Raw genomic sequence first — 15106 nt, 5'->3', positions numbered from 1 at the left:
GAGGTGGAGGACTTTGTGGACTGGTGTAGGGTATGGGTTAATGTTGGACTTGTGGGCTTGGGCAGCATTGGGTTGGGATGTTTTTGTGATGCACATTTTCTTTGCATAAAACTCTCTCTTATACATGAGTTGCTGTGGATTTGTTTCTCCAAAGTACCTAGACTAATACAGTGTCCTTTCATTTATTCTATGAAAATAATTCATAGAATTATTAAAAGATGAACCGAGTTAGGAATTTTTTTCCCTTTGTTTTAACGAGGAGTTGAAAAAAAATTAAATAGAACCATGCTTCCAAAATGCATACAAAGTTGCTTCTCTATCTGATATAATATTTAGGAGACCTGAGCTTGATTATCTACTAATGTACTATGCTACTGATTGATTAGTCAGGTCAATGAATTATGATACTGGAATTGCTGTTTGCAAGGCTTTTTAACTATCTTTGAAAACAAACTAACGGTCCATGGGAAAAACAGCTTTAAAAATAAATGGGTGCCAAAAGGACATAATTCACCTTCTAAGCAGTTTGGGTTAGAGAAAAAAATTATATTAACTTCATCTAGTCCTTGGGGCTTCGTAGCAATAAATATTGATTTGATATGAAAAATAGCTATCCACTGTAGTTAATAGTGTTAAGGACATTTTACCTGTTAAAAGAGGGGAAATGCAACAAAATAGGAGCTCCAGGGTGATGTTGGTGAGCAAACCATTGTGTATTAATGGTTTTAGTTCATAAAACACCACTCGCTATTGATTTTTTTCTTTTTGCAAAGCAGGTGCAAAGTTGCTGAGACAGCATTTCACACGTGTTCTGTTGGTGTTCTTTTTAACCCCAACGCCAGTTTTTAACCCTGAGGAAAAAGTCAATGGTCCCAGTACTGTCTTTGGGGAGTGTGTGTGTGTGTGTGTGTGTGTGTGTGTGTGTGTGTGCGCGCGCGCGCCCCAGAAGATCAGGGGCACTCGTTAAAATACACACACCGACAGAGGTAACCCTTTTCAGAACATGCACCTTTCCCCCAACAGTGCCTCAGTACCAAGCCCCGTTTTCCGTGGACAGCAATTTGTCTGTGGTGTCTGTCAACTGGAGCGCTACTTTCCTTCTGAACAGCCCGCTGAAGGAGTACGTGCTGATGGACGGAGGGCAGCTTGTGTACAGTGGCTTCGACACCACCCTCTACATTCCCAGGACAGCCGATAAAAGTGAGTTTCTGTTTGTCCTTCCTCCCTGGCTCAGGTCCCCTGTTCCCAGCTGTAGGAGAGGGAGGACAGCTCTGAAGGGTGGCTAGAAGGTGCTCAACATGAAAATGTTTTGTTTGGAGTCATCCCTTCTGGGGAACAGCAAAGACCCCCTAGTAGCACAGTGGTGATGCTCCTGGCTGCTAACTGACGGCAGTTCAAATTCATCAGCTGCAGCACAAGAAACTGATAGGGCTGTCGTAAAATGTTGTTAAAAATGACAGCCTTGGAAACCTTATTTATCCTTTATCTTATATGGTTGCTCCCAGTCCGAATCTTCTCAATGGCAGTTTTCTCCCCCCTCAAACCAAACACCAAACTCACCGCTGCCCCATCCATGCAACTCACAGCGAGGCTACAGGGCTGAGGGGACCTGCCCCTGGGGGTTTCCAAGACTGGAACTCTTTACAGGAATGGAAAGCCCGTGTTTCTCCCACAGAGCTGCGGCGGGTGGTTTCAAACTGCTGGTGTTGCAGTTAGCAGCCCAACCTGTAACCACAACACCGCCACGACTCCTGTTTGCTGCCTAGTGCAGGCCTAAAGGAGAGTGCAGCCTCAGGGTGACAGGAGGGTCCTCACAGCCCAAGATAGAAGGAGGGTAGGTGGTCACAAGGAAAATATCACTCCAAGATAGTCTATTCAAATCCTAAAATAATACATTCCCAGGGACTTCAGGGATTTTCTTAATGTACCCCCCAGCCTTTAACCAGAGTCCCATGAGACAAGGATCACCTCCAATTGTTAATGGCCTGAGCCAGGTGGTCCCTCTGCCCTTGGAAATCCCAGCTCTTCATTAGCTAAAGCTGAAGGCTCATGGCTTTGCTCGGTTAATTGAACCAGTCAGTCTGCTGGCCTCTGACGCATGGAAGTCCCTTGTCAGAGTAGATGGTTTTCTCTCTCTCAGCTCTTTGTTGCGAATTGGTCGGCGGTGCACAGAGCATATTGCTTTCTCTTCAACAACGCCTACCTGTTTTGTTGATTGCAATCCCCCTCAGCTCTCCTACTCCTGCTCCGCTTCCTGTTTCTGTTCCTCCTCCTTTCCGAGCCCTTTCCACTTTGTTCAAAGGTAAGCTTTTTCCTTTTGATCTTATCTGGTGAGTTATTCTAAATTGTGCATACTCACTAGCATTGTTGTTTCCCCTGCTAGACCTATCGATTGTTTGGCTGAACATTGAGTCATTTCCAGTTAGGGTGAGTTCCTTTCCAGACCTGAAGGGTGACTAAGGGTCATAGCCCTGGGGTTCCACCAGTCTCCATGGGACCAGTAAGTTCAATCTTTGTTATAGTTTTGAGTTTTGTTCTACAATTTTCTCCCATACTACTCAGGGCATTCTAAAATGACCCTTTCTGAACACTTGGTACCACTTGGTGGTGGTAGTCACCATCTGTTTCTTCTGATCTCGAGGTTTTCAACGACGGATTTTTTTTTTTTTTTTAAGTAGATCTCCACGTCTTTCTCTTGAGGTTCCTTTATACAGACTTGAACCAACAATCTTTTGGTTAGTAGTCCAGTGCATCAACTCTGCACCACCAGGGACTCCATTCTATGTGTACTACTTGAAATCTAATACTGTCATGTTTACAACCATTCTGCTCTCCGTTTTCATGGTCACTCTATGGCAGCTTGTTGTCATAGAAGGGTTGGGCTGTCGGGTAGGAAATCTGGGCCCTGCTGCCAACCCAGCCTTCAATCCTGTTTGTCACCTGGTAGGGTGATTTCCTCCATGGTCCCTAGCTATCAAGAGAAGATATTAGATCATGGGATCTCAAAGATTCCTTTTGACCTATTCTGTTCATTGAGAAACTCTAGGCCTCTTGCTATATGGTAGAAGTGCAATTTTTAAAGGAATAAGTGCCCGCTATTTGTAAGTGCTGAATAACTGGTCTTTCTTTTGTCCAGCCTTCTTTTTCCAGGTCATTTGCACTACAGATGAAGGAAGTGTGAAGACACCTGTGATCCAATATGATCCCTCTACTGGGCTTGGTAAACATTTAACTCATAGTCTTCAGTGTAACACCTACTCCTGTTCCTACAGAATGCTGAATATGTTTGCTTATACCAATGTGTACTAATCTAACCGCAAAGACCATGTAAAAGGATTTGTGCTAGATGTTAAATTGTGTGCATGTGCGTGTGTACAGAGATAGAGAAGGACTGAGTAGTGTTTTGTTCTGTTGTCCATAGGCAGTGTTGCTTTGAGGTGGCACGTAGGTTCCCTATGAGGTTGCGCCTACGGTCGTTCTGAGTCAGAACTGATCCCATGGCACCTAACGACAACACAGAACGTATCTTAGTAGTTGTGTGGGGGACTGCTAACTGCAAAGTCATAGGTTTGAAACTACTAGCCACTCTGTGGGAGAAAAATGAGGCTCTGTATGCCCATGAGAAGTTAGTCTTGTAACTGTAACCCACGGGGGCTGTCCTACCCTGTCCTACTGGGTTGCTATGAGTTGGAGTCACCTTGATGGCAGTTAGTTTGGAGTTTGGGACAAAGCACTGAACTGAACCCACTACTGTCAAGCTGATACAAAGTGACCCATAGAATAGAGTAGAGCTGCCCCGAAGGGTTGCCAAGGCCAGTCCTTGTAATAGAAGCAGAGGGCAACATCTTCCCACAGAGCAGTGGGTGAGTTAAACAACTGACCGTTGGGTTCCCTGCTGAGGATTTTAACAACTGGGTCACCAGGGCTCCCTCACAACGGTGACATTTATCTAAAATGCCCAATGGCTGAATTGTAGACGTGCAGAGGACAAATGATATTGCCTAAACCTCTCCCCTTAAAAATGCACAGAACTTTACTTGGTGTAAAGAAAAGCCACATGGAGGGAAGTCAGAGGAATGAATGATAAGAAGGGGAAGCACACTCATTGTGATTTATATTAAAGGTATTGATGACTTCCCAGATTCAGAGTCTAAAATGGAGAATTGGGGAAAGTTCTATCTTGTGTCCTCCATAAAAAGTCATGATCGACTGTTAATTCCAAGTAATTAGCTGATGAGATAGAGTTGTCATGCTCCCTGCCCCCGTAATAGTCTTTGACTCTCACCTATGTCAGGAACCAATTTTTTTTAAATTCTGCTTGCATATCAAATGGCATGCTTGGAGTTCATGTGGTGCCTCAATGCCCACTCTAGATCTTGGTGCTTCATCGCAGATGAATGACGCTTTACCAGTCACGGACCTTATTTTGAAGCACAGCTCCATCTTCGGATTTATGGAACAGCCAGGGAAAGCAGGCACGCCCCGGTCCCAAGGCATGTGGTTGCGCTCAGTCATAATGCCCCTTCGATACAGGTCACCAATCTCTTATCATCCTGGGGTGGTCGGTATAGCGAGGAGGAGGACACAGTAAGAGTCCAGGAGGATCTGACCGTGCCTCTGCCGCTGTGGTTGGCGCCAAGACACAATACTTTTAAGTAAACCCAGATTATACATTTAAGTTTTCAACCCTCAAGATCTCAGGAAATTGACCTTTACTACTACCGTGGGCTTCCTCTTTGGTCCTGACGAAGCTTCAGGCCTGTCTTTGCTAAGAGCTGAGTTTCACTGAGCAGAGGAACCACTGCAGTGTCTCCTTTAATACACGATATCCCTGGTCCGCAGCAAGAGAGGCCAGGGACGTGCACTTTCAGCCTAGTGACTCTGATGCCTGTGGCATACACCACACTGAAAACAGCACCATGGAACCGAGATTGCCCCACTTCTTCAGTCTGATTAGCCTGGTCACCTTGGTATCAGTTCCGGGAACGTATGTGTGCCCTTGAGGTAGGCACTTAAGAGGAAGGGATTTGCCATGCCACTGAGTCTGGGGTTGGGTTTTTCTTTGGCACTGAAGCCCAGCCACAGAAGTTCTAACCCCGAGCATGAGCCTCCCACTGGGTGCACCAAAGGAGCCCCTTGAAGAGAAAGGGCGCTTTGAAAAGATGAGAGAGAGAGAAAGAAGCGGTACCATCCTGATTTCAAGGTCTCCGTCAAAGGGAAGAAATCTCCAGTCAGTTCACGAAATCAAATTGCAGTCTCCAGTGCCGAGGCCCCACCATGTCGGGAGGCTTTACCCAGGCTAGAGCGGAGGGAACACTGGGAATTGTGAGGCGCTGAGACGAATTCCAAGATGTATCGCCACAGTCAGAGCTTTCCTTTTCACCATACATCTTTTAACATGGTCCTGCTCTCTTGCCTGAAGGCAGCCTCCAAGCAGGAGAGTGGCGCAGACGTGGTCTCCTTGGGCTGTGGACTCTTCTCTGGGGTGGCTGGCAGTCAGGCTCCACTGGCTGGCAGGGGTGGGGGTGAGAGAAAGCTTCCTCCAGTCCCCCGAGTGCTCCACCGGGCACACTGGCTCCCTTCCGGGTGTTACAGCCCTGTGCCACGCACAGTGCACCCACAACGCCCGTGACATATAACCAGGGTTTGTGGGATTCCACTCAGCCAATGAAGAACCCGAGCTCACTCACTGTCGATTCTGACCCCGGTGACCCTGGAGGACAGGGTCCAACTGCCCTGCTGGGTTTCTGAGATGGTCACTCTTCACCAGCCTCACCTTCCTCCTGCAGCCAACGAATGCTGGATCTGAATTAGGGGAAGTTCGATCAGAGCTTCGACTCCAGGCCCTCATTTTGGAGATGGGGAACAGAGCGGGTTGGGGATGCTATTTGCTGTCATGTGGATTCCTACTCATAAGGTGACAGAGTAGAATGGTCCTTGGTTGTGCAGGGGTTAAAGCAAATGACTGCTCCTCAGGAGAAATGTGGCCAGTCTGCTTCCAGCCTTGGACTCCCCCTGCTCCCCCCCCCCCCTTCCAGGCAGAGCAGACAACCCCACACTGTCCTTGAGGGGCTCAGAAAGGGGGAGTTTATCCATGAGTGAGGAGGCTTCTCTAGTGCTCTCTTTGCCCCTCGGCTCTGGCTCACGGCTGCATACTGGCCTCCCCAACGGTCGGTCATGAGGAACCCACGGTTTTCCGGAGTTGGCCAACAGCGGCCGGGCTGGAGGTGATCTCTAAGACGTTCTCCTGCTCAGGGAACCTGCCTAACTGACTGACCCCCTGCCTCCTCTGCGGTGCCTCCGTGACCTCTGCCGCCCTTCCCCCACAGCCCCACGACTTGGTAACTCTGCCACCGCTCAGCCTTTGGCCCGGTCATGCTCGGTATTGGCCGATGGCGTTGCCTGGTCCTGCTAAGTAGCTACCACTAGTGAATAGATGGGAGAAGATTACCACCGGATCTTTCTCCCAAAGAGCATCTGGTGCCTTGAACCACCTACCTTTGTGTCAGCCCTCGAGTTGCCCTTTCCCACGGCACCACCACGGCCCCTTCAGCACAAGGCTGCCCGGGAGAAACGCTCACTCCGTTGAGCCCAGTGATGCGTCTCAGGCAGACTCACACTGCCTGTGCTCTCCGCACATGAGTGGGATCCCGGGCGAGTGACTCCCATGCAGAAGGATTCCTCTTCTAGGAAGTTCTCCCAGGACCTGTGAGTGACAGTTTGTTGAGCCCTTGCTCTTCAGCAGGGGACTAGAGATATCAAGCAAGCTCAGGCTGCCCACATCACAGTGGAAAATAGGCCTGATGCGTCTGACTTCGGTTGGCACACAAATTCTTAGAGACAGGGCTGTGGCAGGGAGCAGGGGTAGAGTGCCCAATAAGCAAGGGAAGCACAGATTTACTTGTTGTTCACTACCAATTCCTCAGTAAGCACCAATCAGCCCGCGCTTACCTTCCTGATGGGGCCCTCCATCCCTGTCCGGGATTGTGACTGTGTCAAAAGGCTTTGATTCTGTACGAAGGTGCTGTCCAGTTGGGAGAGAGACAGATGCCTGCCAGACCTACAAGCAGAATCTGTGATCTGGTTAAAAATTAAAAAGTGAAATTGTTCATTACAGATAACTAAGTCAGCACGTGTCAGCCCTAATTTCCATGCTTTGTGGGTAACCTGACCCTGGCAGGATGTGAGGGAGCCTGACTCCCCAAAGCATTGCCCTCTTAAAAGCAGGGCTCCAGACAGGCATTTGCTGCCCGCCCACAGCCAGCCAGGAAGCAGGCCATTCTCAGAGAGACTCTGGTAGCCCCTTTAAACAATTCCACCCTCCTCCCTGTCGTTTGTTCCCAGGGACTCCCAAAGGCTGCGGTGATTTCCAACCTGAGTGGCCCAGCCAGGAGGCCTCGTGAGGGCTGTAAGCTTCTCTTTATAGCCCGTGGACACCCTGACCTATTGCCCCCACTGGAACATAAGTACAAACACCATGCGATTCGCTGCTGTAAACTTCTCTCTCGTTTACTCTAAAGTAAACAGGGCACTAGATCATGCACTTGCCTTCTGAAATAATGTCTCCCTTTTCATTCCCTGGGGTTTTCAGGCCTGGTGCTGACAACTGCTAGCGAAAAGCGGGGGTCAGGAAGCAAAGGCTCGGAGTTCTACAGCGAGCTGTGGTTCATCGTGCTGATGGCAATGCTGGCCTTGATCTTGTTGGCCATTTTTCTGTCCCTGATTCTGCAAAGGAAGATCCACAAGGAGCCGTATATCAGAGAGAGACCGCCTTTAGTTCCTCTTCAGAAGAGGATGTCTCCACTGAATGTCTATCCACCCGGCGAGTCCCAAGTGGTATGTCTTCACGGGGGTGGCCCTGTGGCCCTGCAATGGGGGTTTTCATAGGTGATTGGTGGGGGTAGGGGGTGGTGCAGGTGCAGGGGGATGTCCCACAGCCATGGTCATGAGGGAGCAGAAGACAATGATGCTTGATCACATGTGTGGACCAAGAGAGGCTCAAAGCAGGGTTCTCAGTGATGGCTACTGGGAAAACCAAAAACCAAACTTGGTGTCATCTAGTCAATTCCTTACTCAAAGTGACCTTATAAAACCGGATGGAATTTGTGCTGTGAGTTTCTGAGACCGTAACCTATCACATGAGTAGAAAGCCCCATCTTTTCCTACTTGGAGGGCCTAGTGTTTTTGAACTCCTGACCTTGCAGCCCAACACATAACCACTAGGCTACCAGAGCTCCTAGGATCATGAAAAGCTTTCAAAATCACCATCGTCAGACTTCACATGAAGAATTCTGATTTCCTTGATCTCGGGTGGGCTTTGAGCCTTGTTGCTCTTGCAATGGCCCGGGATTCTAATGGATGAGAATGACTGCTCTCAAGTTAGGAGTCAGGGAGGGTGGAGGTGAGTTGTATGAGGGGGCTTCCACAGTTACTGGGAAAAGGGAATTAAAATATCACAGAGGAACAAGGAGGATGTGAAGGGCATACCATCGGCAGCAGGGTTGATTGGTGGGGTAAACTGTGGAATAGTAGAGTGACCATCTGAAATGTAACGCCTCACCTAAATTATACGTTTAAGAATTATTTTAAAAACCATAGTGAAAATTTCCTATTAAGCTTTTTTAAGCCCCTTCTTATTATGAGCATCCCCTGGGAGCCTTATTACTGTGCATATCCAAACCTGGACAGGCTGCTGTGGGGTTGGCCCTCAACAAAAGGTAACCCCTGTGTGTCAGTAGATCTGGGCTCTGTTGGTTCCCAGTGGCCGATCTGCTTTTCGTTCAGAAGTCCATCATGAGGCACCTCTACTGGCCTCAAGCTTCTGACCTTTGGGTTAGCAGCTGAGCCTAGTACCTGTTAGCATGACGCAAGACCCCTGCTCAACCTAAAAGTATAAAGTGCGTCGGTAGAGCAAAATGAAAAGCTGATGCTCGTAAGCCCTTCGCCTGCTCAGCATCAGGGGATGAGAATCCAAGCAGGAAGCAGAAGCTGGGTGCAACTGCTGAGTTCCCTACATTGATCCCCTACCACCCATCCCCAATCTGGGCATCTCTGCTTTCAGGGTTGCTGTCCTCCTGTCCCAGGAGCCCAGCCCTCTCCACAGTCGGAAATTGACCCAAACTGGCAAAAGAATAGGAGGCCTCCCTCTGAAAAGAAACACACACACACACAACAGGGCAGAGGTGCTAGGGAATGAGAGTCTTGCCTTTGTCAAGATCACGAAATATAAAGGGTTCCTGGTTACATAATTGCTGGCTTGAAGGTCCTCCCATTCTCAGCAATACTAAAATAATGCCAACGAAGCTCACCTCCGCTGCTAAGTAATCCCACTTTAGTTTCTAAGCAGTGCGCTTCCACTCATCCTTTCTTGCAAGTTTCAATTATGTATATTTGTGAGGTCTGCACACACACACACACATATACATCCATACATATACACATACATACATTTATTTATATATACACTCATGAGGGGGCTTCAAAAAGTTCATGGAAAATGGAATTATAAGATAATGAAGTTTTCCCCGTAACTTTTTGAGGCCTTCTCTCATATCATCTGGGTCATATTTATGTATGTGTACGGTTGTTATGGGAGTCTCGGTGGCACATATCTAAACACCTACCTGGCTGCTAACCCAAAAGTCAGTGATTGTAACCCGCAGGCACTCGGCAGGACAATAGAATAGATGCTATGCTCCCCTACAGACCCTACAGAGCAGCCCTCCCCTGGTACAGAGGTCGCTGTGATTCAGAATCCACTCACTGGCATGCAGCAGCATGGTGTAGTTGGAGGGACACAAGACACTCCTTTAAGCATTTCCCAATACTGACTAATGCCTCCAATTTCTCCTCAGTTTGATTCTGTGGCTGATATATCTGATGTGTCAAGCACTGTCACCCTAAAGAGCTACACCATGCACTTTGAGGTACCTCTGTGTCCTGCATGAATGCATGATCTTTTGCATGACCTGCTGACTACATAAATGAAGTGTTTCTATGATTGCACCAGTTAAACCAGGGCCTCACATGCTTAGAGCACTTCTGTGGGCCTGTTTGTGAATGGCTTTCTCTTTGGGATGTTAGTATCTGACGTGATTGAGCTTGGAGTCAAGTTCCTTCAACGAAGGCAGAGTCTGTTTTCCTTCATAAGGATGTTAGCGTAAAATAAGGACTGTGCTCACTCACTGGGAAAACATGAGAAAGCATTGCTAACCTTGACTGCCCTGAAAAGGGGTGCTCTCCCGGCTGTGCTGACAAGCATGAAGAGATGACGTTGGTGACACCTTCACCCCTACCGCCATGCCAGCAGGCCTTACCCCACGGGGAAATGTAGCGAGAGCAGCCGCACGTGAACTCCCTTCTTACTAAGGACATGCCCTTCCCCAAGACCCCGAGTGACATGGTGGGCCAGGAGAGCTCACAGTCGCTAAGTTCTGTGAGAGAGTTACAGGTAGAGTCTTCCTTGCACTGGCAATGTGTGAAATAGCTTTCGGTCCTATTTCAAACCCATTTTCACTCCATGTTAATTACCAACAGCACCTTTCTTTCCAGGGATTAGCTGACACCAAAATCCCTCGCTCCGGGACTCCTGTGAGTGTTCGGAGCGCTCGAAGTGTGTCTGTCCTGCGAATCCCAAGTCAAAGCCACATCAGCCCACCCTATTCTCAAGGATCTCTCCACCGCAGTGTCAGCCAGCTCCTGGACGTCCGAGACAAGAAAGTCCCGGTGGATGACTCGCTGTGGGAAACCATCATGGGCCATGACAGTGGACTGGTGAGTGGGTTTCCTCCTCCCCAGCACTTGTGCCTCACTGAAGGCCGCCCTGCAGCACACAGTGCCACTCTCTGAGCACTTAGCCCAGGCGTTCGTGACGTCCTGTTGACTAGCAGGCGCTACCACACTTTTGTCTTGTTCTCCAGGCGTATGGTACATGTTCCCCAAGGAGAGGAATACATGAATAGACAAAGTAGCACACAGGCCAGAGTACATTCGACTGGGGCAAGGGGCAAGTGGAACCATGGGAACCATCCTAAAAGTAGGCACACAAGATGAGCACTTCTTTTATTGTAAAAAATTATGCATCGCCTTTCTCCCCCTGGATGGTTGTTAGAGATATTCCCGTTCATTCATTCTCTCTCTCTCTCTCTCTCTCTCTCTCTCTCTCTCTCTCTCTCCAGGCAAAGAACTCTTAGAAACTCATGATAAATAAGAGTGTTCCCATTTATCAACTCCACCTTCCATAAATCCAGTCCAACGGGTACATATAATTGACTCTTGGAAAATAACCCATCATTATCTAGTATTTGTTAAGAGCCCCCACCTGGCTGAGATGAGTAGACTCTTGTAGTCTTTGCCAACCATCAAACTCAATCACTGTGCCAACTAACTAGATGTCAGCTGACCTACCATTCCATCAGAATAGTTGGATTAATAAACAAGCACGTCAATTAAGAACTTAGCTCAACAACTCCAAAGATTAGACAGAAACTTTAGGTGGCAGGGTGGTTGTCCCTGAGGGGGGAACAACCCTGACACAGAAGGATGAGAATGGGTTCCCAGCTGGAAGAATGTGATCGATGTCACAGCAGATGCATGCAGAAACACTTGCATTGTAGAATGTTTTGCAGTGTATAGGCTCAACAACAACCAAAGATAGAGAACTTAGCTCAATCATCCAGCTGTTGCCTTTGTCTCTCTTGCTTATCCTTCTCCCAAGTTCTTACTTTTTTAAAAAAAATCATTTTATTAGGGACTCATACAACTCTTTTCACAATCTGTACATACATCATTTGTGTCCAGCACATTCGTACATACGTTGCCATCATCATTCTCAAAGCACCTGCTTCCTACTTGAGCCTTTGGTATCAGCTCCTCGTTTTTTCCCCCTCACTCTCCCTTCCCCCTGAACCCTTGATAATTTATAAATTATTATTATTATTATATATCTTACACCATCCGAGTTCTTACTTTTATTCACTGAAAGCTTGACTTCCGTGAAGCCTAACTGACTAAAAGCAAGTAATAAAGCAACTGTCTTGACTCCCAGTCCCATGTCACCATTAAAAAATCTAATACACAATGCTGTTTGTTTGTTCAAGGAATGATGGTATTCATATGTGAGGCTAAGCTCTAGTGGTACAGTGATTAACTGCTAGGCTAGGATCCACCAGGTCAGCACTCTGAAACTACCAGCAACTCCTTGGGATCAAGTTGACCCTTTTTACTCCTGTAAAGAGTTAGTCAGGACACTCACACGGTCAGTTCTACCCTGTCCTATAGGGCTGCTATGAGTTGGCATCAGTATGATGGCAGTGAGTGACTGATGTGGATTCATATCTTAGCGCTTAGCAAAAAATCATAGCCTGCTCTGGCACCTGAGCATGTTAGTCTGGGTAAACTAGGGAAACACATCCACAGAAACTCATTTGTATAAGAGAGAGCTTTATATAAAGGGTAAGGATACATTAAGAAAGCATCCCAACCCAGTACTGTCCAAGCCCCTAAGTCCAACATTAGTCCATATGTCCTACACCAATCTACAAAGTCCTCCTCAATCTCACAAAACACATACAATGACGTGGACTGCAGGAGGAAAGCTGAATCAATGTATGTGTAAACATCTCAGCGCTGGCAGGGGTCTCCACACGGCTGATCCAGCACCCAGGGCTGCATTGGGGTAGGTCCATGTGGCTTCTCCTCAGGGAGAAGTGTCTTGCAGGAAGTGAGCCTTGCCAGCTGAAGCAGGGAACTGGCTAAGGCAGCTGTACCCTAGTCCGACCATCAGAAAGCAAGAGACCCAACACACCCCATATACATACATACCTCTGTGAATCAGGGGATAGCTACAGATGAGTTCTCTCATAAACACATTTGTCTTATTCTTGTTAGAGTGCCTTCCCAATAGAATAATGGCTTCTGAAGGGCCTGGCTATATTAATTTCTCTCTCTCTCTCTCTCTCTCTCTCTCTCTCTCTCTCTCTCTCTCTCTCCCTGCTTCTCCCTCCCCTTCCCCTCTCCCCTTCTCACTTAGGAGGAAATATTTGAAACACATTGGTGAGAAACAGGCCAAAATTTTGAGCTAGGAACTTTTTCCCATCACAATAATATACCTGCTCATTCTTCCAGGGTAGCAAGGGCTATTATGAGAATTGTGTTGGGAAATTCACTCCATCCACTACCCTTGACCTTGTCCTATCAAATGTCTTTTTATTCCCAAAACTCAAAGAACTTTTTAAAAGAACATGATTTGAGTCCTTTGCGAATATTGAAACTGCCATTTTGACACTTCATAAATCAAAAAGAGCAAAATCCTTTGGGGGAAGGATTGGAGAGCAGACCATTGCCTTCAGCAGGGTATAGACTTAAACTGAAGGCTATGTCATGAATCAACAGCCTCACAGTTTGTTATTTTTGTTCAATAAATATTTCTATGATTTTGTAGGAATAATTATTGGCAGACCATCGTGTGTGGGTGGGGTGTATAAAATCTCCGCATTTTAAAGTCGGGAAAGCTTTAGGTTTAGAAAGGTTAATATCTAATACTTAAGATATTTAAATCACATACAATTCATGTGTTCTTTTAACCTGATCTTTTCAAAAAGGCTAATGTAAGGCAAGTGTTAAGTGTCTTAAACCATACCTGATAGTGTTGAGCATATAGAAGTAACCCTTAATACGAGGTGACAGGTAACTTTTTTGCCTTAAATTGAAAGATTTCGTTATTGATGCCCAACACCCTAACTGGTGCTGACTGGTGTATTTTGCAGTATGTGGATGAAGAAGATTTGATGAATGCCATCAAGGGGTTCAGTTCAGTGACCAAAGAACACACCACGTTCACGGACACCCACCTCTAATGGCGCCACGGGAAGATGGAATGCAGGTTCCGCACTTCCCTTTCTCTTGTCACTGGCTGCCACATCGGTGTGGAGAAGCTTGCATTTTAAACATGTTCCTCCCGAAAGGGGGTCTAAGAAATGTTGTTTTTCTGGTTTTATGAAGTGAGGGGGTAATATGTCTATGAAGCCTTTTGTTTGCGTTTGCTTACTTTGTGGAAGATAAAGCAGCATGTCAATGTCATCTGGCTCCGCGTAGCAGTGCTTCTGTTGGTTGAATGTGTGGTCAGTGGCAGTCCTGTCTAGTCAGCAAAGAAGTGTGCTGGGGACGCACGCGCTGGGGAGTTCTTCTGAGAGCAGGTCTCTGCCGCTGCTTTTCACGCCTCCATCGACACCCTGCCCTCTATGTTGACACCTGCTGCCACACACAGCTCTTGTAAGGACTACGGCTGCAAAGAGAAAACCCCAATTTCAGATGAAACCGAATCAGAGAAAAGCAAACACTGTACCAGGATACACTTAGCTGAGGGTTCTCCTTCATTACAATGTTTGGGGTTAATTCTTCACCAATCCTTGACATGGAACTTCCCATAACTTCTAATAAGAAATGCCTCTATACTTATAATCGTCAATCTTCTGAAAAATCTGAAGACTAAAGAGCTAGTTTGTGCATATCAAAATGGTTTAAATTAACACATTTACATGTAAGCTAAGATTACACCTATAGGTATGTATACATACATACACACACACACATGCACACACACACACCTGGTTGTATAAAATAGAGGGGAGTAATTTAAAGGTGAGAATGTTTTGTTATTCCAGATAGTAAGTTTGTGGGAAATGGAATTAAGATCATGGAATTCCATTGTCCCACAAACATTTTGCAATATATATACTTTGGTGGTGCAGTGGTTAACTGCTTAGCTGTGGACCAAACAGTGGGCCATTTAAGCCCATGAGCGATCAGTCGAAGGAAGATATGAGAGTTTCCATACAGAATTCAGCCTTGGAAACCCAACAGGTTGCCATAAGTTGGTATTGCCAACTGGCTTGTTCTATGAATGGGCTTCAAGATGTTCATAGGAAAGAAATACCAGTATGATTTAAGTTCCTTTGCCCACAAGAATTATTCAAAGGCTTCTCGTCTATGTAGCTAGACCCTTGGACTGCATCCCTTTATTTCAGAGACATACTCATTGCTATTCCAGCCCTAGAAACACTAACAGCAGTACTAATTCTCCCTGGTTCCAGAATTCCTCATCTGC

The 15106-nt window shown here is 46.8% G+C and overlaps 1 protein-coding gene across 1 annotated transcript in view; it reads left to right on the top strand.

Annotated features, from left to right (window-relative positions):
* Positions 1–14079, top strand: part of USH2A (usherin) — a 949135-nt gene extending 935056 nt beyond the window's left edge. The window contains exons 68-72 of the mRNA XM_004700145.2: positions 1024–1200; positions 3137–3220; positions 7592–7836; positions 10552–10773; positions 13767–14079. Of these exons, the coding sequence (XP_004700202.1) occupies positions 1024–1200; positions 3137–3220; positions 7592–7836; positions 10552–10773; positions 13767–13856 (818 nt within the window). The 3' untranslated portion in view covers positions 13857–14079. The remainder of the gene's footprint in view (positions 1–1023; positions 1201–3136; positions 3221–7591; positions 7837–10551; positions 10774–13766) is intronic.
* Positions 14080–15106: the final 1027 nt, after the last annotated feature.

The sequence above is a fragment of the Echinops telfairi genome, unplaced genomic scaffold (genome assembly GCF_000313985.2).
Source record: "Echinops telfairi isolate 266 unplaced genomic scaffold, ASM31398v2 ScPeMD7_7424;HRSCAF=8462, whole genome shotgun sequence".
Taxonomy (NCBI): Eukaryota; Metazoa; Chordata; class Mammalia; order Afrosoricida; family Tenrecidae; genus Echinops; species Echinops telfairi.
This window is presented reverse-complemented; position numbering and strand designations above follow the sequence as displayed.